The following is a 24,177-nucleotide window of genomic DNA, read 5'->3' on the forward strand; positions in this document are numbered from 1 at the left end:
GATTGTTCATAATTTTAATAATGTTCATTGAAACATTTAAATCTTTTGTAGCTCCTTAATTAAAACATGCACCCAAAATCATGCAACTTAACTGACTAATCCAAGTTGCACCATAGACATGCAGATAGTAAGTAGTTATCTCTTAAGAGAAATCACTATCTGTTCATTCAACGCATTCACGCAATTTGTAACTCTATTTAGTGGCTAAAATTCGTATGAATTCATACAATCTAATATGTACAATTCAGTACGATTTGCTCATCACCCAATGACAATTGGGATTAGGGGTGAGGTTGGGTGCCATGCCTCCTTTTTAAAATTGTACGTTTTCGTACGATTGAACTCTGAATTGACTGAATTAGCCCTAAACTGACAAAACGTAAAATACTTACATTTCCTCTTGAGATCAGGCTGGTTCCTTAGCTACTAAAACAGGGGAGTTCTTGAGATCTATCTGAGCTCAAACTCCTCTTGCCTTGCAAACGGGAGGGAACCCCGAGCTTGAGGAGCTTATGAGCAAGTGTGAACTCTTGAATTCCCTTTTAAGAACCTCTCAACCAATGCGTGAAATGAAGTCAAGTCACAGATCTTCCATTAAAACAAAAGATTTTTATTTAACTTTTTCTCTGTATACTTTTTTATTATAATAAGACACTTCTCTGCTTGTACATTGCTCCCTTGAACTTAAAATGGCAACAATTGTGTGTGGGAATGTAAGTTGGGGCGGACAAACTCCGATGCATACCAATATACATACATGTGTGTATATCAAGGTTCCAATAATAAGCCATAAATGCTAGGACAGCAGTAACAACTTCATGTACCTTGGTATATAGTTAGAAGTATAATACAATCTCTGAGTATTTCAAGGAATACACGTTTTCTATTCGGTTTTATTCAAATATCGGTACATATAATAATGTGACCACATCCATGAAGTAAGTTTAAGAGGGATGATAAACAGCGACTAGACCAACCAAGCTGTATCTGAGGACGAAACCATGCTTGGTGAAATGTCTGCAAGTAAAATAAATTCGTTTTAGTGCTTTTTTTTAGTAGATAGGAAAAAATATATATATATCGATTTCACTTTTTTTTCCACTCCACTTCGTTTGGATTAACATATACACACACTTGAATGTATATAATGAAAATATCCTAGATAAAATAAACATCCTAATAGTGTCAGAAAAGGTGGGCGATTGGGATTTGTGTTCGCCTTTCACAAAGCGTTCTACCCTCAAAAGAGCACGTTACATGTAGAGATCAGATATAAACTCACACATACATTTTTTTTAAATGCCCTACTCACACATACATTTCATTCAAAAAGCCCTACATAGTATTTCAAAGCTATTCATTAGACCAAGGCATTCCCAGAAGAAACAAACAAACCCCAACTTACACCATTAGGATACAGATGCTGGTCAAAATGAGGAGGGAACAATGCTTTGATCTGTTGTTTTTAGACGTCAAGCGTTTGTGGTTTCTCGTTAACCTGGACTCGGGCTCCCTCGATGGGCAGGTTTTGTCTGACGTCAGGCATATTGCACATTGAACCAATGTCTCATTTTGTAACACTACTCATAAGGGCCGCAGACTCCTTGGCATTGACTTTTGTCTCAATGAGATGTCTGGTAAATTGAAGATCAGTCCGAGGATGTGAGCAGGACAGCTCATCATAGTTCTGAGACATGTTTTGTGGGACTTTGTGGGAATACACACTGGAGAAAGAGCTCGCGTAGGTTTCTTCGAGGAGAGAAAATAAAAGGGAATTTACAATGCAGATGGTGATCGAAGAGCGATTCTCTACCCTGCCTAGAACTGGTAAGTGAATATAACAATAGCACAATACTTTCATGTTTAATCACCTGGAACTGCAGTATGACATCCAAATCAAATAAGATGTCCGATACACAGCTAATCATTTGGAGGAGAAAGAAAAAACAGAACGATCTAAAGGAGAGTTTTGGAGTTTACTGGCTTAATATAAGTAAGTGCAAGACTAAAGAAAATCTGTAACGGATATTCTCAACAACAACAAAAAAAATCTAATGAGGATCTGACGCAAAGGCTAAGAGTTATCGGATTTGCTCACAACCGAAAAAAAGAGCCTTAACAATGTGATCCATGAAGGGAATCGATTGAAGGACCTTCATTTATGATCACTCTGTCTAACAATATAAACATGTATAATGTGCACTATTAGACTAAAATTCCATGTGGAGGCCAAAAAACCCAAAGCAATGAGCAGAGAAGACCTATGACTCCAACGTACAGAAAATATACAATGTAGATCTGAATAAGTGGGCCTGACAGTGATATTCCAACACAAAAACAGAGCTGTGGTTGTAAGTGGGCAAGCACAGTAATATGTGAGTTTTGACAAAAATGAAGGGGGATTTATTAAAACACTTTTAATGAAGGGAAAAAGACATTTCCACCTTTAAAAAGAGATAGAAATGAAAAACTAATGTGGGGAAAAATTATTTTATGATACATATGTTCTTATTAAAAGAGCAACTTCCAAAATCCAACATGTAATGTGAATAATACACAAGTACACCAACCTTGGCCTTATACTAAGCCAGACTTCATACAAGAAATACACATATCGTGCCCGGCATACACAAACTAAGCACATTTTCGTCAGGTTGATGTCTTACTGTGTTTGTGTATGCAAACATAATTGGGTTGAATGCATGTTCAGTCAGGAAATACTTCCATTAAAAAGGGCTGTGTTGTGTAAAATCTCAATAGAGTTTAGGAATTGTGGGAGCGTGAAATGACACGAGTGTAAATTTCCAATTAAGGGACAAAAAGCTATCAACCAAAAGAGCTAGACTGTGTACATGGTCTTGGTAACTATTCTTTCACAATAATAATGTGTTAACATGTTAAGGGGGAAGAAGTTTTACAGAAAACAAAAGTGGCCAAAGATAGAGGGATGCGTTTGAAACATTTCCAAAAAAAAAAAGAAATCACTTCCTGTTCTTGGGAGAAGGCCAGTTGCCACGCCTCTCACCACGATTACCCCCGCCATTGCCAGCTCCACCCACTGGCCCACCAGTGCCGGGCGGACCCCTCTGGCCTTTTCCTCCACCACCACCACCAGCATTCACCCTTCTGTTCTGCCGCTCCATTCCTGGACGCTGACTGGAGAAGCTCCTCTTCCCAGAGGCTAATTCTTTAGCAGTCATCTCTCTGTCGCCACCACCGCCCCCTCCACCGCCTCTTCCCGGTGGATGGTGGTGGTGGTGGTGATGATGGTGATGCGAGGAATAGGATTTACCACCTCCTCCACCCTCTCTCTCTCGAAACTCTGTGAAATCACTGCTTTCTGAGGCAGTTTCCCATTCTTCATTTGCCTGGTCAGAGTTCTGGTTGGAGACATCTGGAGATTTGGCGCCCCCGGCCGGGTTATGGTTGTGATGGTGCTGAGGGTGTGACTGGGAGTTACCCTGATAGTGATGGTGGTGGTGACTATTGAAATTTTGGTTTCCACCTGCAAGGTTGCTGCTATTATTATTACTGTTAGGAGTTGTGGACACACTGTGATTTGCATTTGCAACTACTGCATCGGGTACATTGGGAGTGCTGTTGGCTTGTTGCAGGGAATTTTGCAACAGTGGAGCAGTGCGTTGCTGTTGTGCAGCTATGACTTCAATTAATCCACTGCTTCCATTTATACGGGCTGCATTCTCTCGCTCTTGTTTAAGTCTGCGGAATCTTGGAGGCTTGTCCTGCTGATGCTGGGATCGGCCATGGCGCCTACGACGAGGAGGGCGCTCAAATCCCCTGTTAGGGAAGTTCCGCCCATCTGGGGCAGGCAGAGGAAGAGACTGTGTAGGTGCACCAGCGGGATTTGATGGAGCATTAGTTGAAGACATTGGTGCTCCAACATTTCCATTCTCAGTGGACCCCTGTTGGATAGTTGTAGGCACAGAGGCAACAGTTGTGGTGGGATTTGCACTTTGACTTTGAGGCTGATTCTGTTCTGCAGGTTTCTTCTTGTCAACATTCACTCCACGGCTTAAATCTTTAGCAGGGGGTGGCTGTGAGGATGTCTGTGGCTTTCGCACATTTGCAGACTTTGCCGACCAGCCATGGGAAGAAGAGCCAGGTCCAGGTCTTTGTCCACCAGACACTCCAGCACCACCTCCGCTTCTATGGAGACCCCCTCCAGCACCACCTCCACCTCTACCACGTCTTGATGGTACTCCCCTTGGTGTGAATACTCTAGTCTGAGTGTTTCTGACTGAAGCAGAAGATGAAGGGCCAGTTGTAGGGTTCTCTCCTACTGTTCCAGCCTTGGTGTTGAGCTTGCGATCTTCCTTGTCAGAGTGAGCAAGGTCACTTCCAGCACTCTCACTGCCTGTTTCAGATCCTCGTTGTCTCCTTCTCTTTGGCACCTCTTCATATTCAGAGCCTTCGCTTCGAGTCTCACTACGGTTCCTAGCACGTCCAGGATTGGGTTGAGATGTGCCATGTCTGCCACTCCCAGATGATGCCTCTCTTTTGTAATCTTGATTAGAAGATGGATGGTGGTAACCACTATTGGCAGCTGGCCTATAATCCCTGCTGTTCCTGCCACCAGCCTTTCCACGGTTGCCACCACCTGCACTACCCACGTAAGTGCCCCTATAGCCTCTGCCTCGACCATAGAACTCTCCTCTGCCACGATTGGATCGGCTACCTCTGGATGAGGACGAATGGTAGGTTGTGCTCCCTCTTTCAGGTGAATGTTCTCTTTCCCTCCTGGACTGAGAGGCTGAATAACCAGAATTCTGCATGGAGCTTTCCCCATTTTTGGATCCTTTGCCTGAACCCCCAGTGTTACCTCGCTCCTTTCCACCAGTTCTGGGTTTATTTGATGAGACGGCATCATCTTTTCCACTGGGTGCTAATATGACTTGATTCCCAGTGGCAGGTTCTTGTTTGGTTGTGGTTTGACTTGCATCTTGTTCTTTATCTTTACCAGAGCCTCCAGTAGTCTTTTCTCCTCCTCCTTCACCACCCTCCCTTTTAATCTCTTTAAGAACTGGTCTCTTAATAGGACCTGCCCGCTTGACTGTGATGCCATCTGATTGGTTAAAGGACTTGTTCTCAGCACCCTGGTTTCCAGATGGTTCTGTAATTGCAATAATTCCAGAGCCTGTCTTTCTGTTGTGAGTAGAGCTTCCACTCACACTACTGCTACCAGGCCTCGGGCCCCAGTGCGTCTCAGTTTTGTGTTCCCGATTGCGAGGGTTGGCTCTAGGGTGGTGCTGCTGCCCAGAATGTTGTGGGGGCTGATTATGCGCATTTCCTGTCTTGTCCTGCTTCCTTCCTGAAGCATGAGTGGATCCAGTATCATGCTCATGCAGTGGTGGAACTTGATTATGTAAAGACTGTTTTCCACTGCCATCTTCTCTGGCAGAGGAAGACGAGGATGATGATGAACAGGAAGAGGAGAGGGACGGCTGATGGAGTGGAGGTGAAGGGTCATTCTTCTTTGGCTCCACCATTTTTTCTCGCTCCCTGCCATTCTCTTGCTTATGAGGATGAAGAGAAAAATGAGGGGCGTGAGAGGGAGGACCATGATGTTGGTGATGAGAGTTGCTCTCCAAGGCTGAGTGATCAGAACGGTCATAATGAGGATGAGGAGTCCCCCAGATTTGGTTCGGCTGACTACCTTCCTGATGGCCAAAACCATGCAGTGTCCCTCCACTGTTAGCCCTTTGCTGCAGGTGGGAGCCCATTCTTGATCCATTGTCAGGGTAGCTGCTGTAACCTCCTCGCCCATCCAAGAAGGGTTGATGATGGGCATGGTGGCCTGCACCCCCAACTTGAATCCCCAGAGGTGGTGGGGTTTGGTTGGATGAGCCAGATGGAGAGCTGGGAGCCACACCAGGCTGCTGAACAGACGCTGTGCCTCCTTCTCGCATACGAACGGGAGGAGTGTCACTTCTAGAAACATTCAGAAAAGAAAAATGGTTAAATGCTTTTAGAAACTCACAACATAACATCAAGCAGACGTTTACAAAATATATTTAGCAGAAAAATAAATCAGGAAAAAACAACAAGCTGGAATGTTTAATGCAACTAATAAAATTTTTTGTTGATACCTTTGACCTTTTCCAGCCTCCTCTTCCTCAACTGCTTTCTGACGTAAAGGGGAGCTTAGACCTCGTCCCTCTGTTCCTCCTGGAAAAACATCTGGTCCCCAAGCCAGTTTGGGATCCATGGGGGGTGTACCACGATGGGAATGAGGGGGTCCAGCATGCTGCTGCCTATCAAAGGGATCTGACCCAGAGCCACCTGAATCAGAACGCTCTCGATTCATCATCCCTGAAACACAAAAGCCCTTATAGTTTCTGAATCGAAAGGCTGTCAATCTATTATTTACAGCTGATCTGAGTTAGTCACTAACCTGAAGGATGCATGCTTGGAGGGTAGTAGTCCATAGGAGGGGGGCGTCCCTGCATCATTCGGGGGTCCATATAGGGCATCATCATCCAGCGGGGATCAAAGTTCATAGGAAGAGGTGGAGGACGTCCCATTGAGCCAGGAGGATAAAGAGTTGGCTGTTTGGGCCCAGACTGTGGTGCGGTACCTGGAGCGGGGCCCTGCTGGTTCTGAGGCTGTGACTGCAACTGATTTTGGGCAGCAACCTGGTTATGTTGCTGTTGTTGCTGCTGCCACTGCTGTTGCTGTTTGAGAAGTTGCTCCTGTTGATAAATGATACAAGGCAGATTTTATATAGAACATTTTTAAAAGTTCATCTGCCACTTTAAATGCTCAAGCTTACACAGAAAAGATTCTGGTTGAAAAAATGATTCTGCTAATTGTTCCGCTCTGCTGTTACCTTTATAGCTGTTGTGTGACATTTTCTAAGTAGAAAAATATTTAGAACTATGCATTTATCATTATAGTACACCATGTGAACCATTTAGTACTTTAAAGCATTCAAGGTTTCTAATGTTTCAGCTCTGGTGATGAATATTTACATCTACACAATCTATAAAAATATTCTTGTCACTCTGCATCATAATTCTACAGTCCTAGTGGGAACGTTAAAACAGGTCAAGATGTTTCTAGCAAATTTTAACAACACAAACTAAAACAACTCATTGAATTTAATGAGCTTTTCTTACAGATTTGAAAAAATAAAAACCAACCTGTTGTTGCCTCTGAAAGCGAGGAGGAAGCGATTTTTGATACTTGGAAAAGCCTTGCCCAGAAGGACCACTTCCCTGCCGTCCTGTTACACCAACACATTCAACCACCTTCACTGAATCATCTCCAACTCTAGTACTGCGGATGTGTGGACCGCCCACCACATGCTCCTCCTTGATATCTCCAGGCCCTGGGACATCCTGGGATTGTGGATGCTGGGTGGCTTGAGGTTGCAGAACCTGCTGGGACTCTGAATAGAAAGGAAATCATGCAATTACCTTAAAAATAATCATACTCAAGCTGTTTGCTGATCTTGAACAAAATTGACATTTCAGAAAAGTTAGGAAACATTTTAACAAAAGTGCCAAACATACTTTTATGTAATAATTTAAATAAAATAAAAAACTAACCATTGTTGGAGTCGTGGCTGCTGTTGCTACCAGCTCTCTGTCTGTTATTATTAGTAAGCCCTAGAGTTGCACCACTTCCTTGAGCGGATAACAGAGGTGGTTCTTCAGTGTCCACGCAGGGTGATGATGGCTGACTGACATTGGGAGATGAGGCATGTGCAGACAAAGAAGGACTAGGGCTGTTGGCTGGAGCGTCACTGGGGCTGCTGGGTTTTATTGTCTGTTGCTGCTGTTTTTCATCAAGTCTTTTCAGCTTCTCTGCACAGGCAGCACGGCGCTCCTCCTGCATCCTCCGTTCCTCCTCTTCACGGCGTCGACGGGCACGCTCCACTGCTGCAGATATCTCGGTTGATGACTGCTTTCTCCTTTGTCGCCATGTCTCATCTTCATCCTCACCCTGTTGCTGAGGGTGCAGGGTGTTGGAGGGAGGAGGAGTTGGCCCACCAGGCACTGTCCCTGCCTGCTGCTGTGCATGAGCACTACTGGGCTTCTGGGGGGCCAGGATTGGGCCAGGTATTGGCGACTGGTTTGAAGGCCGGTCCTGTTGACATAAGGTGGGTTAGTCAAGTTCACAAATACAAACATTACCTCCATTACACCCAACATGCTTATGTTAGTGCTTGATGTCACTTCTGCCCTATTTCTCGGACTCTTTCCCCATGTACCTGGCGGTAGTAGGAGTGGGGCCCTTGTCCAAGAAGTGGACCTGGTGGGGGAGAGGGCTGCTCCCTAGTGCCACCTAATCCAGGCCTAGGCCCCTGCATAGGGGTACATGTATCAATCAGCGAGTCATCCAGGACACACCGTGAGCATGTTCCTGTCCTCACAATGACTGTACAGTATTTGGCAAAGGCAAGTTGTTGCACTGAGGGCTTGGACTTTGATGGGGTTATGATTTTTATACCTGATAAGATCCGGCATTTGCTTGACTGTTCCAGCTGCTACCTCCCTCCTCGGCCCAGCCTGGCTTGCTGGAGGGGGACACAGAGCCATCTTCAGTACTGGAAGGAGGGGTGCGTCGCGAATCCCCTCCACTGTCGGATGCCCTGGAACGTGAAACAGGTACAGGTCCATCTTGGGATCTCTGCTGTTCCCTTGACTCCCTGTTAAACCAGAACTTCAGTAAGCAAACATAAACAGTTAAAAACAACTAATGGGAGAAAATTTTAGAAATGTTTACCGGGTTCCATTTTTATTTTCACCCCGTTCCTCCTCCCCATCATCCTCTCCTTCATCGTCACTGAATTTCAACTTCGCGGAGTAGTCAATTTCCTCTTGAGCTCCTGAGAACAAAGTAAACCATCAAGAAAAAGGACTAAATACTGTAGTTACAACTTCTGTGTCAGTATTAAAAGAGTTACTTTTACACATTTCCCTCAATTTTATAGTGTTAACTACTACGGTTTATTCCACTCTAATGTGGCATATAAATGGAAAGATTTTCTCTTACCAGCCCAGCCCTCATCTCCATCATGGTCCAGCTCATCCAGCTCTTTTAGGTCATCCTGTTTGAGGATGGATGGGCGTTTTACCACTTCACCCCGGGGGCCTCCAGGGGGTCGCCCATCTGGCCCTATTCCACCCTGGTTCCGAGAAAACCTGGCAAAAACAGTTACAACAGACTTAGAAAAGGCAATAAAATGACTGTGAACATGAATATTAGTATCTGAATTTCTGCTTAATTAAGCACGTATAACTCACCTAGGAGCCTCATTTGGCGGTGGGTACCTGTAAGGTCCCTGTGGACCATAAGGGGGTGGAAAGGGCAGGTATGGTGGATACATCTAGAAATAAACATACAAAAACAAACAATAAATTGATTCTTTTTTTACTCAACAAGGTACTATTTTCAGGGAAAGAGGATGCACTGAGCCACAGGAGCTCCAGCATGCTTAATAATTGCAGTTAAAGCTGCATATTAAAGGGATAGATAATTCTGTTAAACACTAAAGATGATGTTTTGCTAAAATCTGAAAACCTGTAAATATTCACATGCACAATATAGGAAAACCAAATACAATGAGGGTCAATGGATACATGTTTCCAGATTTCATCAAAATATATTATTTTGGGTTTAACAGAAGAAAAGATCTTCACACAGATTTTGAACAAGTGAAGAGTGTGTAAATGATGACAATTTTCAATTTTGGGTGAATTACTGCTTTAAATTCATGAATGCACTGCTTCTACAGTCTTCAAAGAACCAACAATTTTATAAGAAACATGCACGTAAAGATCTTTTTTTTTTTAATTACTAAAAATTCAAAACTTCACTTACACTTACGAAGGGAGGCATGATCCCTCTGTAAGCCTGAAACTGCGGGCCAATAGTTGGCTGGGGGAGGGGAAGCGCGGGGTTGCTGGTTGGGGGAGTTCTAGGCGGCCCATGAGAAGATGCATTCTGCTGTTGGATGGGAGGGGCCCCAGCAGCACCCTCCATCAGGATGACTCCCCCAGCACCGCCCTCCGCAACTGCCTCCCCAGCCAGGGTGGGTGCCAATGCCCGGCCCCCACCATCCCGCCAACTTGTTACGTCTGGGACAGAAAGCAATCAATTGTTTTTGATAGTTTGTCGAACATATGCGAACTAATAAAAGTAAGAAGCATTAGAAGATAAAAGATTTAACTTAAACCCTGCATGTTCCAAGACACAAATCACAGTATGAATTATTAAAATGAGAGCAGGGATATCATGCTTACTCTGGGGGCGGAGGCTTGGTCCTGGCCCATACCACTGATCTGCAGTGGCCTGTTCTTTGCCAGCTCTGTCCTGGTCTCCAGCCGCCTGCAGGGTGGGAAATTCCTCGCGAGAGAATGGCGATGGTTGGTTTGATCCCTTTCCACCTGTGAAGAGACCAAAGGGAATTAATGATGTAGAAAAAACATCCTTTATTAAAAACATTACTCTTCATATTCTGCATTAAAAAACATCTAAAAATAAACAACAATAGTTTTACCGCAAGCCTTCATGATTTTTTTATCTTTTGCTTAAATTAAGAATATAGCTTCAAGATGAATCACGAAAGCAGCAAGTACTACTTTAACACTATTTCCAATTCAGGGTTCTTGCACCATTTTAAAAGTAAAACTTAATGCTTTTTAAGACCTTTTTAAGACCTCAACAAATATAATTTAAGACCCAAAAATTATATAATTTCTTTGGAATAGGCTACTCATTTGAATGTTTTCGTTAAATTAAAATAAATTGTGCCTCGTCACAGTATGGATAACCCGCAGTACCTGCCTTTTGGGTGTCTGGTGGTGAAATGAAACTGTTATAGCTGACTGTGAGGGGGCGTCTGAACTAGAGCTGCAATCAGGCTATGAAAGGTAGGCCCGATAGAGCCCGAACCCGACAGGTACATTTTGATTGACAGCTTTTTAAAAGCCCGAACCCGTTTATAGCCCGACATTACCCAAATGTGCACATGTACAGCTCTTTTGTCTTTTTTCATGAATGAGTTGTTTATTTGCGTTAACATTACTTATCCATAACATAGGCTACAGGCCAAGTTGGAAAAAAAAAAAAAAAAAAAAAAAGCCCCCTATAACATATTAACATCTCAACACTCTAAATAGGCCTGGGTACATACACTTAACATTTAAATTGGCCAACACACCAATAAAAATAAGTCTTTCTTAGCAAATAAATTAAAATAAATGATAAATGATGACGGATATTTGGCAATAACGAAATTAAGATAATGGCTCAGTGGGATTTGTTTTGCCACTTCTCTTCACAATAAGGCGATGGTGAAGCTGAATAATAAAAGAATAATGCCAACATTAGCCTGTATACTCTGCATACATTATGATTTTATTAATATTAAGTTGTAATTTAAAATTCTTTACTCATCAACCCAATTGACATTATTGAACCCACTGAGCAGCACTGAACACCTTTTCTCTGCTGCTGCTACTGGCCGGGATACACTACTGATCCGGCTAATTTAGCATGTTTTGGGTAGGATTGTTTGTTCATCTTCCATCAGTCAAAAACATTCATTTAACTTTCCATGACAAAAGGAGTCATGGAGTCAAAGGAGTTTCAAAGCAGCGAGTGGCCTCGTCATGTCCTGTCAGCTCGCTGGACACTGCTCCTTAGTGCTCTACCGTAAAGAGCGACCGCCAAAATACCTTTATATACCAGTGGCTAGAATGACTGTTCGAATAAAACAAGGCGGCTGGCCTGATCGCTGACATAATTCGCTCTTTTTGACATCTCTTTCATCATTTGATTCACCTTTGCAGGGATGGATTTCAATGTTGTAACAAACAATTTGATTACTTCCTCGCGCTAATCGAAATGCATCACATGACTGTTCATTTACTGCGCAAGCCCAAGCCCGGCACGACCCCGTCTAAAATTATAGAAATAAAGTCCGAGCCCAACAAAGATCTTCAGCTCTAGTCTGAACTAGTAACATTGTTAGGTCGAGCTGCAAACAATGCAGGGATTAACCTGGACCCACTATGACTAGCTGCTGCAATGTCCAGCTGCTGCTTTCCTCCTTTCAAGTTATACTCGATGACTTTGAGCCCCATGGTCCCTAACGAAAAGGTCTTTTTGCAGAATTTACACATTGCCTCTTTGCCACGTCGTTAAATTTACATTCTCCCATCTTTGCATTTTGAACCTCACATCAACAACCGCGTAATGACAGCACGCAGGTGCAGACCGCCGTCAGCGTCTGTACTCTGTACCCAACCTACCGTAATAAGCTAATAAATCACGGAGACTGTCATTTCTCTCCCGTTTCACATACTGAATTAATCAACTATTAGATGTTTTACGGTGGACCACTGTGCTTCCCTATCGTCATTGAGCAGACCGGCTGAAAATTTAATACCTATAGCCACTTTACGGTAAAATTTAAGACAATTTAAGACCTTAATTTCACGGATTTTAATTTAAGACATTTTAAGACTTTTTAAGGACCCGCGGGAACCCTGCAATTTTATGCAGAATTCTATATTTTGATTTTTTTCTTTCTACAACTTTAAAACTGTAACAAACCAAGTTTTAGACTTGTTGTGTTTCAAACAATGTGCACCAATCAAGATATGATGGTCATGCTACAGTATGGTCATGATTAGGGTTGTAACAATATACCGGTATGACGGTTTACCACGATTTGAACGTGCACGATTATCATACCATGAACAATTGCATATCAACGGTTTTAACCCTTAAAGACCGAGACAGCCGCCCGCGGCTAAAAATAAGTATTGCTCTTAAATGTTTAATAACTTTTGATCCGCTGATCCGATTCATACAATTCAAAGATTGGCATAAAGAAGAGAATCTCAGCTTTCCAGCGCTGTATCACATATCATTCGCGGACTTTCAGAGGCTCCGGAATCAGTGCGGTTACGTCATCAACATTTGACAACGCTGATTTGACAAAGAAACGCTCGTCACTGTGTCTCCGGACAAATCAGACATGATACATTGATGCATTGTCCCTCCTCCATGCCCAGATTGGTTCAAACTCGCTATATCACAACCAATAAGCATAGGTTTCGCTTTTGTTTGTGGACCAAGCTTTTTGAACAACACGGAATGAGAGATAGGCACACATTTATGCACGGCTAAATAAAACGCAAAAAAAAAAGTTTTGCATGAAATAATTCTCATACTAAGTACTTTTGCATGCACAGCAGCACAGAAACATGACAAAACAGTGACACAGCAAAGACGAACTGCTGCTCTTGCTGTTTTCAAAAGACGCAAATGAAGATGCAGCTGTTTGTCTGCATTGCAGACAACCATATCCAAATCCATAGACAACCATATCCATGCTGGCACATAAAACCTAGGGATGTTCCATATTGAATCTAGTTTCGTTATGTAACTATTTATAGTATAGTAAATATTTATATCTATTTTTTACTGAGGATTTGCACCATGTTTATTTGGACTTTATTTGGACTTTGACACATTATTTATTATTTTCTTATTTTTATTTGTTCATTGTAAGTGGTGTTGTTTATAGTAACTAAAAATATATTATTTGGAAAAAGTCAAATTTGCTTCACTGTTCTATTATTTTGTAACATACCGTATACCGCGAAACCGTCAAACCGTGGTATTGTTTTAGACGATTATCATACCGTGAAAAATTCATACCGTTACAACCCTAGTCATGATAGAGTATCTTACCATCTCCTTGTGCTCCATGTGTAACACTGGCCGGAGCCCAAGACCTTGGCCCTACGGCTAGAGCTGGAGTCGGAGGCTAAGAAACATACAAAAATGGCAGGTATTAAACACTGAGCCAGAATAACAAAGTATAAGTATTTCCATCTCGTCATAAAATAACAACTACAGCTATAAGGTGCATGTTTAGGTGCCGTTTACACTTTTCCATTTTGATTTAAAAATGGCATTTTAGAATGAAAATGCTCCGATATCCAGACAAACGATCTGTCCACACCACACATAAAATGCATGATACATACCTCTTTAACGCTCAGTGTAAACAGCACCTTAATCAGAGATTGTGAAGAGCATGCATAATGTTGTAGATTAATAATGTTTGTGTGATGGCACCTCTTGAGCTGGGGGTGTTCTCGGTATGCTCGGCGCAGACGTCTGTGAGGCCACAGGCTGCTGCGACTCCGGCTGCGCTGCTGACAATACATCGGTACTGGAGGAAAGATCAAAACCATAGCAATCTTGCATTAGATGGCAGGCATGAACATTCATTTCATTATACTGCATATACCAACAGCAGGTCTGTGAAGCTAATTGTGTCTTTGCCCGAGTTTTCTGAGGCCGATCATAACCACACTTGATGTTATATGTCTCTATTAACAGATTTAAAGGGTTATGACACCCCTTACTTTCGGTTCAGGTCTACCTCAGAATTTTTTCAAAAGATGCATCGTAACTTTTATATACAGATAACCACAATTTATATCATTATAAAGATAATCATGTTCATATAAACACTATAAATGAAGACTTTTCCATCAATCCCCAGGTCTGAATCATAGGTCTGAATGCAGACTCAGTGAAGCAGGTCTCTTGCCCTATCTATTTTAACCATTAGCCCTGTTGGTTATCTAGAGGATTTAGGTGAACACAGCAGCACGCCGATGTGTCTAAATGTGAACGAACTCCTGATAAAAGACATTGTCCGCCATTCTCCATTTCTCATACTGCTCTCCCGACAAAATGCTTGCTGCACACACACAGCTTTGCTGAATTCGCCCTGACAGGATCGTGGGGAAAAACATGCAACAAACCCTGTGAATCATAGAAACAAAAACATACTACCCTTCATGAACAGCTAAATACTGTGTGCCGTGGGTCTGTCTCACACAGCTTGGCACTGGCAAGTCTGCCTTGCCTTCAGAAAGCACATGCAGTCATGAACAATTAAGAAGTAGACTCTTTTCATAGGATAAGAAAACTCCGCTATGAATAATAATGAAAAACCGATGCGTCATTTTTGCACTTGCAGTTTTGCGCTACATCGCCGATTTTGATCCCGCCCCAAAAATCATTTTAAACCCAGAAGCTGAAATTAGCTGACAAAAGCTTTAAGAATCTGGGTGGTCTACAAAGAAAATCAAGCACCATCCGCTTATTAAGTGTGACGTCACACCCAAGCTCTATATTAAACGGTATGGGGAGACTCAACAAATGGCTATAATAAACATTTACAAAGCGATGTAATATTTTCAAAAATCATGATCACAATAAATACATCCATGCCTAATATCCGATGGCCAGAAAGTGATCCATTTTTTAGAAATTATAAAAACATTATCAAATTACAAAAACAATATAAAATTCACTTTAATGGGTGATTTGAATAAAAAGTGGTCACAAACGAGGATTTTCTCAATTCAAATGAGTAGCGACTTGAACCTAGAAACAGTATTCCATACGTCATGACTTAACAAGCAGATTTAAGTACACTGTCAGTTAATCAGTATTTTACTGAGCACTTATTCATAGCGCAACCTGCTAGATTTGATAGTGATTGAACTGGCATGGGTTATTATTTACTGCATTAACAGCTTCTTAAACCCTCAAAAGTTTTTATATTTTGATATTTTAAAAAATGTGGACATTGATAAATGTATCATTTGCATTATATAATCTTTGCATTCAATTAAAAAAAAAATATTAACTGTTAACTCTTAGGTAAGGTGTTTCTAATGCAGAGTCTATAGGCACGGCTAAAAAAAAAGGAAAAATATATTCTAAAGTGTAAATGGTTTCACTTTCTTGAGAAAGCTTGTCACGCTTTAATATTTGGAATAACAAACTTCTTGAGCTAATATTAATTACATGCGTGTGATTATTAAAGTGCTTCTGACACTCTATCCTTTCAGAAACGGACAATTGCAAGAGTGACCCGTAAAAAAACAAAGGAAAAGCCGAAAAAAACAAAGCGGCAAATGATTCTTTCAGCAACCTAAAACATGAAAAAACTGCCATGTTTAACTATTATCATCACCTTTTGGATTATTATTAACTCAGAATGACAGAATTACTTTTTAATTAGAGGTTACATGTGCTGGTGAAGATTAAAGATGCAGATGAAAGGTTTGCACTGACTGTGTTGTTTTTGAACCCAAATAAGGACTACAGTGTGCTGTGTTTAGTTTTTCTGTAATAGGTAACATACTGGAGACTGTAAGGGGCTGTATGTGTTGATATACTGTGCATTTATTTCATCATTCATCTGCAGTTATAATCAAATCATGTTCATTAAAAAGTTAGTGATGAACATTTATACACAAGTATTTGTGTATAAAGCATCTGTTTTGTGAGAAGTGATTCTCATATGATATGTAAACGACCTGTACAGCTTTACTTTTACATGTTCTCGAGAGAGAATGAAGTCAACTGAAACTTTGTTATACACCACACCCACCAAAGGGTACCGTTGTTGCCCTTTCGGCAGTGGAAACGCGAGCCTGATAACGGTGACCCGTAGCGACCCGTACCGTACTCTACCACTTAGTGGAAACGGGTCATTAAACACTATATAATGGCTAAAAAGCTCACCTCTTTGGGTCTGCTTGTTCCTGCTTGCTTGCCCATCCTGTGCCGTCTTTGGGAACGAGCGAGACGTTGGGGTCGTTGCCTTTGTTCTCTGCCTTCAAACTAGGCAAGTTGGCAGGGGGGGGCATGCGCCGTGTAGAGGCAACTTTACCAAGAGACTGTAAGCCATGACGAGGGGCAACTGAAAGTAGAAGAGGAACATGAGTAAATAAACATGCAGAAACCCAACACCATCTTGAGGGACTCAGTCAGAGAGATTGCAGCATATGCAAGAACATCAAATCCCTTCATCCGTTTAGACTTAGGAATGCTTGACTGGTCAGTACAAGAAGCAAAACTATCTTGCGTGGATTTGTTTCAAGTGGTTGACATTAAAATTACTTGAAGTCAAAAATACCACTCTCTCAATAAACTTGGCCCATGCTAACTAGGTTTAGCCTTGCACAGCGTAGTCACTGGAGGTTTCAGACACTGAAAAACACATCTGTCCTGACTCTCAATCCCCTATTTGTTTCCAGAAGCCAAGAGGGCTAGAGTGCTGGAAGAATTGTATTTGAGAAAACAGGGGCAGCTACTCAGAACTGATAGCAGAGCGACTGAATAAAACATAAGGAGGGAAAAACGAAGATCACAAGAAGAACTCTGTCTTGGGTCAAGCCTCAACACTTCTGTGAGCTGCCCTGGAACGCTAGGGTGACCCACTGTGGGATTTAAGATGCACAGAAATCAAAGAACATGCTTGTTTTAGAAGGCCAGACAGATCAAGCACAACGCGGTATTTGTTTAATATGCAACAGCTGTATTACACTGTTTTGTTAAAGACAGATGAGGTTCATTAGTCCTATCGAAGAGCTAATACTAGTGTGGTCACGATGCTGAAATTTCTCATTTTGATATGATACCTTGAAAAATAACGATAATCGATACCATTTGTGATTTTGCAAGGAAACCCTCTCCCTCCCCAAAATTAATAGTATCCAATTTTTATTTTTTATTAAAGATATACAAGGCTAGTACATGAGAATGAGACATGTTTTACATCATAAAAAATGTGATTGCAACATTCAAAATGCAAAAAAAAGTGTCTTAAAAAATAATAAATAAAAATAAACCTCCATCTTTCAAGTAAAATTAAATATTATACTAGGCCTATGTCAGCAGCCCTTAAGTCAGCAATAAGCAATTTGTAAAAACTAAAATCTAGTTAACTAGAAAAATCCATGCAATCTCATATAATCGTCTTATTTTCTGATTAAAACAAAAGTGATTTACCAGTAATGCACAACCAAAAAATAGGACTGCAGGATTTAGCAAAAATCTGATATTAAAGAATTTTAATATACAATATTTTTATTTTGCAATAAGAAAACAATGTTACTAAATGAGTTGAAAAACCATTTGGAAAGAATTTACTATTTTAGATTGATTTGGGATGATTCTGTAGGGGATTAAATAACAAATAATAAAACACTCTAGAAGTGTTGATAAATTCAATGAAGAAAAAGATACTAATTAAATAAACTGCACTATACTGTTTTTCGAGGAGCCAAATTGTATTCAGGTACAGTGATCCCTCGCAATAACGCATTCACCTTTCGCGGTTTCAGGTATACAGTAACTGATTACTCAAAATTAAAATAATACCACATGGTCATCTCTTTATAAACAATTCAATAAAATGTATCGTTGTTAATTTGACAAAGTTACAATCTTCATATTCTTCAATGCTTTTAAAACCCTCAGTCACATGCCTTAAAAATCACTTGCAAAACGATCTATTTTAATCTAGACCTAACAATGCACATACTTGCCATGTGACTATTGCGAATGATCACATTGTGATATCGATGCTGAAACGATATATTGTGCAGCCCTAACGACAAGCTATCCTCAAAGAAAAGCAACCACAGAAATAGCACAACATTTTTAAAAGTCTTTTTAAAATGCAAATAATAAATAAAAGTAAATATAATATGTAAAAAACATATTTACAGTCTTACATGCCAACATTTTTATTCAAATTGATTATTAGAATATGAAAATAAATGTTACTCTAAGTTCTAAGCACACTGCACAAAAACCACAGTTTCTAAATGCCTGTCTTGTTTTACAATAAAAAATATATTTTTAAAAGCTTGTTTTATTACTACCAAAATGCAAACTCACCAACTGGCTTCTGTGCTTCAAGGCTCTTTCCTTTGTAGGTATCAAACAGGTTGAGAGACGCATACTTGGTTTTGCCATCCTTCCCCTTTGCCGTTTGCCCAGAGCGCTCTGACATTGCGCTGTACGCTCATTGAGTATGGTGAGTCCTGAGACTGAAAGAGAAAGAGATTGAAAGAGAGTGAAAAAGGAGAATGTGATGCTAGGGCGAAGGGTGTTCCCTTTCAAGCATTACTGTTTTCAGGATCCAAATAAACATTCAACTGAACAGTACAAGTAAGAATGAGGATAGTGTTTGCTATTTTTTTGTCAACAGCATAATTGTAATGGGCAATAATTTGTTAGGCCATTTCAAAATTTATCGTCTCTCAGCAAACCACAATAAGTAGTAATAAAGTGAGTTAAATCTGATATCATTACAGACTATAATCAGTTCTGTGCCATATGGATTTGGCTTAGCACTTTGCAATGTACCATCGCCTAGATCTAATATTAACCAACCTCAAACCAACCAAGACATTGGGACATCCCATAATATAGCAGGTTATATGTGAAATAAGGCACACAAGTTGATTCCAATGTTAACCAAAACCAACGAAAGCCACTAAATTATTTCTTTCACTACATTTTGACTGCTCACTAAATCAAACTTACTAATAAAAACCATTAAAAACTTTAGTGTGTTTTTTGAAAACCTAGAGAAGGCAATTGTGACTAGCATTACCATGGAGATGTAATATAAATGTTGTTCCTCTTTTTCTGCCTCGCGAGTGGTTGCATCCATAGCAACACCAGGACTGTATTTCAGTGACTGACTGTACACTCAAAATCAACTGCATTCATAAAATCTAAAAAAAAGGATTGTGAAAAGTGTAAACTCCAGCATACACAGATCAATCTAAAAGCAGTTATTCTCTTAATATTGTGATATGCTGATCAATGCTTGCATTTGGAAATATACATCAGGCAGTACATGAATTTAATATAAACCATACATATAAAAGTTGTCATCATAGTAAAAGAAACTTGTACAGCTCCATGGTGAATGTTTATTTTCCGACCATTTTTTTTTTTGCAAAAAATAAGTCATTTTCCTCTAAACTGTAAACCAACTTTAATATTGTGCTCCATGAACTGTAAAATGTATTTCTGTATTTTTAAGGGGTGGTCCATGATACGATATCATATTTCAAACTTTAGTTGATGTGTAGTGTAGCTGTGTGAACGTAAACAACATGAATGTAATGCGAAGGGAGACATTGGCTTTTACAGAGTTAGCTCAGCAAAGCATACAGCAAACTAATTTGGGGGCTACAAAAAGATACATACCGGTTAATGAGATCATAAACGCTTCAGGTTACGCACATTCACCAAGCCCACACCCCGCGCAGCAACAGGGAATGGCCAGTGGCGCTATATTTAAAAAATATATATAGAGCATTTGACAAAGAACAGCTTCCAGAATATCTCCCAGTTCAGTGCTGGATTCGGTTAAAACTCTTCCAACCGACAAAGCTGTAGATTGTGAGCCACAACCTGAAAGTGCTTTTATTTGGTAAAATTGATCAATTACATGTAACGTTTCTAGTGTTAACAGTATGTTGTAGTGAGGACGTTGACAAGGATGTAAACAATGGGAAATGCTGTTTGGCACTGTTAACAATTTAACTACAAATTCATATTTATCAGTCAAACACCCACAATCTTCAGCAGCGCTGCAGTGTCTCACTTTGTGGATGCTTTCCGTGCATTCTACATCTCAAATAATAAACTCGCAAAAGACATGTGAACATTTCATATAACTTAAACATGCTTAGAACTCAAACTTGTCATATTGTATTCTAGAGTGCAGGCGTGAGGTTCAGCTGTTCGCTCTTAATTTTCTTTCTGATTTAGCTACTGTAGAAACAGCGCTAAAGTGCGTGCTAGTAGGGCCGTGACGTGGTGACATGGAGTTGATCCGTGAATCGCAACACATTATGTTAGCTGACCAATCAGAGCCTCTTGAGGGTGGGCTTTTGAAGGAACCAGGAAATATGATTGTTGTTTTCATGTTCATGGAGCAGCTGTATAATTAAATAAAGATATATGAAAATATAACATGATTTTCCACAAATGAAGCACGAGTACACATTGCTTTGAATCTTATAAAAACAACCAAACCTTAAAGGGTCACGAAACACCAAAACACATTTTTTGAGCTGTTGACAGTCGCAGGGCTGATAGTGGAAAAAATTCCTGAGCCTGAACTTTTTTTCCTTGCCCCTGAGGTGAGTATGCAACGCACTTTTAACACATAATATAATATATTTATATTATATTATAATATATTATTGGGCCCAAATATATTAACAGCCTATGTGTAACCCTGATCATCATTATTGTCAAGTGGCTCTTTTTAGACACATGCCAGTAATATCAGTGACACATGCCAGTGTCAGTGATCTTGTGACATGTGCCAGTAGGTGTCAGTATAAGCACGTTATAAGCACATTAATCTTATAAGTCTCTTTGCCTTAATATTTAAAAATCATTAGGCAAATGACACCTGTTATCTTACATGCATATATGTTATGAGTTTTAAATTTGCATTTTATTATAACTTTTTAAAGGATATTATTTAAAATACCTTAAAATGAAAATAAGTTAAATAATAAAATAAATGAATGAATTAAAAACATAGAGAAGTCCATATTGTAGGGAACAAAGGAACTGCCAGGATGCAATAATATACAGTACAACAGATAAGTGTAACCCCTCCCATACATAAGCATGCCACAATAAATTTTAATGACATGTACTGTCAAATGACTATATTACGTACGGAAGTATGACTACGAATACATAAAATAAATGCTTTTAAATTAAAACATCGTGGAGTAGCTCAGCAAATAAACTAACTTGTGACGCGATAAATTAGGTTAAAAGTCGCGTAATGATTAAATATGGTTTTGCTCGTGTTAATTAATGTCATAAGCTTCGCCGGGTGTCGATGTCACTGCAGTGACATGCAGCGCGACACTCTGAGTGACACAGGTCACTAGGTCACTACACATGCCACTAGCGAGTGACATATGACAGTGGAAAACACCGGACGTGCCACCAGAATGTGCCAGTGTCATCTGTACGTCAGATGTCGTGTCACTCCATGTTAAAACTGCTACTGTGAATCCGCGTTCAAGCGCACACAATAAGCTAAAACTCGCCCCAAGCACCGGCAAAAACAAATAACAATGAATGTGTCGAGGAAAGTGTAAGGACATATCTTAATTATTTATTAATAAACTTATTCTGAGTCAGTGTCGCAAAGATCCTGACTGGCAATCTCCTCTTGGACTCGCCTTTAGAAATTCATCTTTACGGATTACATGAAGGACTTTTTTTGTTTTCGATTTGTTTTATTTCGTTAAGTAATAATTTAAAGCTTTCTATAAATATATTTATTATGTCTGTGAGGCATATACATTTTGCTTCATTTTGTTAAGCGCTCCAGTTCAAAAACCAGACGACAGAAAGCGCATAGTTTTGGTTTTCTTTATTTTATAAAAATCGCTGTAACGTTTTTTGATGTATTACTCGTACTTTGTGAGCAAAAATGACGGTTAACTTTAAATTGCTCCCACTGAAAAAATGCAAGTGATTTCTTTCGCGCCTCGATGTCCTGCAAGCTTTTTATAAGCAAACTAAGTCGTGATGATCTGAGAAGGCAAACTGATCAAACAGACAATGATGGTCTTCCGCTGGGCGCTGTTCGTTAAAAAAAAACTTATTTTTAACGAATAAAAAATGCTCCAAACGTTTTTCTAAATAAGCTGAATAAAAAACGAAACTAAATATAAACACTTTGCCATTAGGCTACATACAAAACTGAACTATTTCATAGCTGAAACACTAAGTGGTTTAAGGAGAAGGGGGAAATATATTTTTGTCCCGTCTATTGCTTCACCGTTATTTCGAGAATAAACCCAGTGTAAATATGCAGATGCCATTCCCAAAACATATCAGCGTATATGTGCCGAAAACGAAAGTTTCATACAAATTCTGAATGGATTATAGCCTGGAAAGTGCAAAGCACGCTCCTCTTATTATCACTAAAAAGCGTCACTAATCTTAGTTCATAGAGATCTCACAAAGATCCGTTATGATTTATAAAGCTCTCTAAATTACACAATGAATCTTTTATTTACATGGCGTCTACACTCAAAAGATGATTCACGAGCACACAAAATGGCACTTAATAAAAACCAATCCGGCGCTTTCAGCAGTGAGTGAATTCTGTGAATCTAGAGAAATGACAGATCAATATCCGTGAACCTGATTTTTTTTTTCCCCCGCAGCCACAGTACGCCGGAAATCCGGCGTGGTGCCGGAACGCTATCACCCCTGCAGTCGTATATGTGTCCCACACTGCTAAAAACACTTTTAGGACACCTATATTTCACTAAAAAGTGTAAATTGGTTGTTTTTGCGTTATTTCAAGCAAATTCGTACTTCCTGTTTGAAACGAATTTTTGAAGCTGCGTCACGGTCATGACATAATAGCGTTGTATTCCAGCGTGCAGACTGGGCGTCTGTGCCAGAGTGAGTCTTATTACGTCTTACAGTGTGATACATTAATGCATGAGTAAGGCTTGGTTCAAACCAATCAGCGCGCTCTACTGTGAAACTTCATTAATATTCATTTGTGTCACCGCGCTTACACCACAAAGACGCCACGTTGTGTTGGCAAAACAAGCGTGAAGTGTTGCTTTTATAGTTTGCTGCCGTTAAGTTTCGTTTTCATTTTCTCTCTGTGAGAGCTTATCTGGATCACGTGTGGATTACAGTGTACGCGACGCTCGACAACAATAACTTACGTGTCTAAGGAGGATTATTGTTTACCTGAGAGCTGTTCACATCTGCAAACGCTGAAATCTGGATTCGTTTGTAGTATTCTCTCTATATAGACGCGGCTCTAGTTGCTGGTGATTGTCCTGTCTCTACAGATTTGGTAAGTGAGCGACCAGTGCTCTTTGTTTATTCAGTTTGTTCGTATCGAATTAAGTTAACTATTGCACTGAGTGCAGAAATGTTAGCACCGCATTTTGTGACCGGAATAACACACGTGGGTTTCTGACACTACCTGCCGTATGCATCTAAGTTTCCGGGAAATGCGGAGTTTTTTTTTTCTCTCATTCGCCGTGCGGTATCAAACATTGCATGAAAAATACACGCTTAGATCAGTTCCTCGAATCAAATATCTCGTTTGTCGCGAGAGGCATGAATGAATTCCCTGAATGAAAGAGCCAAACTGCTGTTAAAGTCCAACATTTAATAATTTGGCAAATAATTCGACTACAGATGTCCATGTAGGTTAAACACCATCACTTACTCCTGTCTGTGTGGGTGTGTATTTTGACTCTGAAACTCGCGCGTGCACAA

General features: G+C 40.4%; 1 protein-coding gene across 4 annotated transcripts in view; it reads right to left on the reverse strand.

Annotated features, from left to right (window-relative positions):
• Window positions 1–589: 589 nt before the first annotated feature.
• prrc2a (proline-rich coiled-coil 2A) overlaps window positions 590–24,177 on the reverse strand; it is a 29,403-nt gene continuing 5,815 nt past the window's right edge. For 2 of the 4 annotated variants that reach the window (XM_087294150.1, NM_001365423.1), the window contains exons 2-16: window positions 18,760–18,911; window positions 16,597–16,774; window positions 14,122–14,218; window positions 13,732–13,807; window positions 10,269–10,412; window positions 9,847–10,103; window positions 9,270–9,352; window positions 9,019–9,167; window positions 8,749–8,851; window positions 8,473–8,671; window positions 7,569–8,109; window positions 7,161–7,408; window positions 6,413–6,710; window positions 6,108–6,330; window positions 590–5,949 (exon numbers count right to left, since the gene is read on the reverse strand). In XM_087294150.1, coding sequence (XP_087150276.1) covers window positions 2,982–5,949; window positions 6,108–6,330; window positions 6,413–6,710; window positions 7,161–7,408; window positions 7,569–8,109; window positions 8,473–8,671; window positions 8,749–8,851; window positions 9,019–9,167; window positions 9,270–9,352; window positions 9,847–10,103; window positions 10,269–10,412; window positions 13,732–13,807; window positions 14,122–14,218; window positions 16,597–16,774; window positions 18,760–18,874 — 5,679 coding nt within the window. In that variant the 5' untranslated portion in view covers window positions 18,875–18,911 and the 3' untranslated portion in view covers window positions 590–2,981. Of the gene's footprint in view, window positions 5,950–6,107; window positions 6,331–6,412; window positions 6,711–7,160; window positions 7,409–7,568; window positions 8,110–8,233; window positions 8,327–8,472; window positions 8,672–8,748; window positions 8,852–9,018; window positions 9,168–9,269; window positions 9,353–9,846; window positions 10,104–10,268; window positions 10,413–13,731; window positions 13,808–14,121; window positions 14,219–16,596; window positions 16,775–18,759; window positions 18,912–24,177 lie in introns of all 4 variants that reach the window. The other 2 variants (XM_087294152.1, NM_201347.3) reach the window with 2 other exon arrangements.

This window comes from Danio rerio, chromosome 19 (genome assembly GCF_052040795.2).
Source record: "Danio rerio strain M-AB ecotype USA chromosome 19, GRCz13ab, whole genome shotgun sequence".
NCBI classification, from domain to species: domain Eukaryota; kingdom Metazoa; phylum Chordata; class Actinopteri; order Cypriniformes; family Danionidae; genus Danio; species Danio rerio.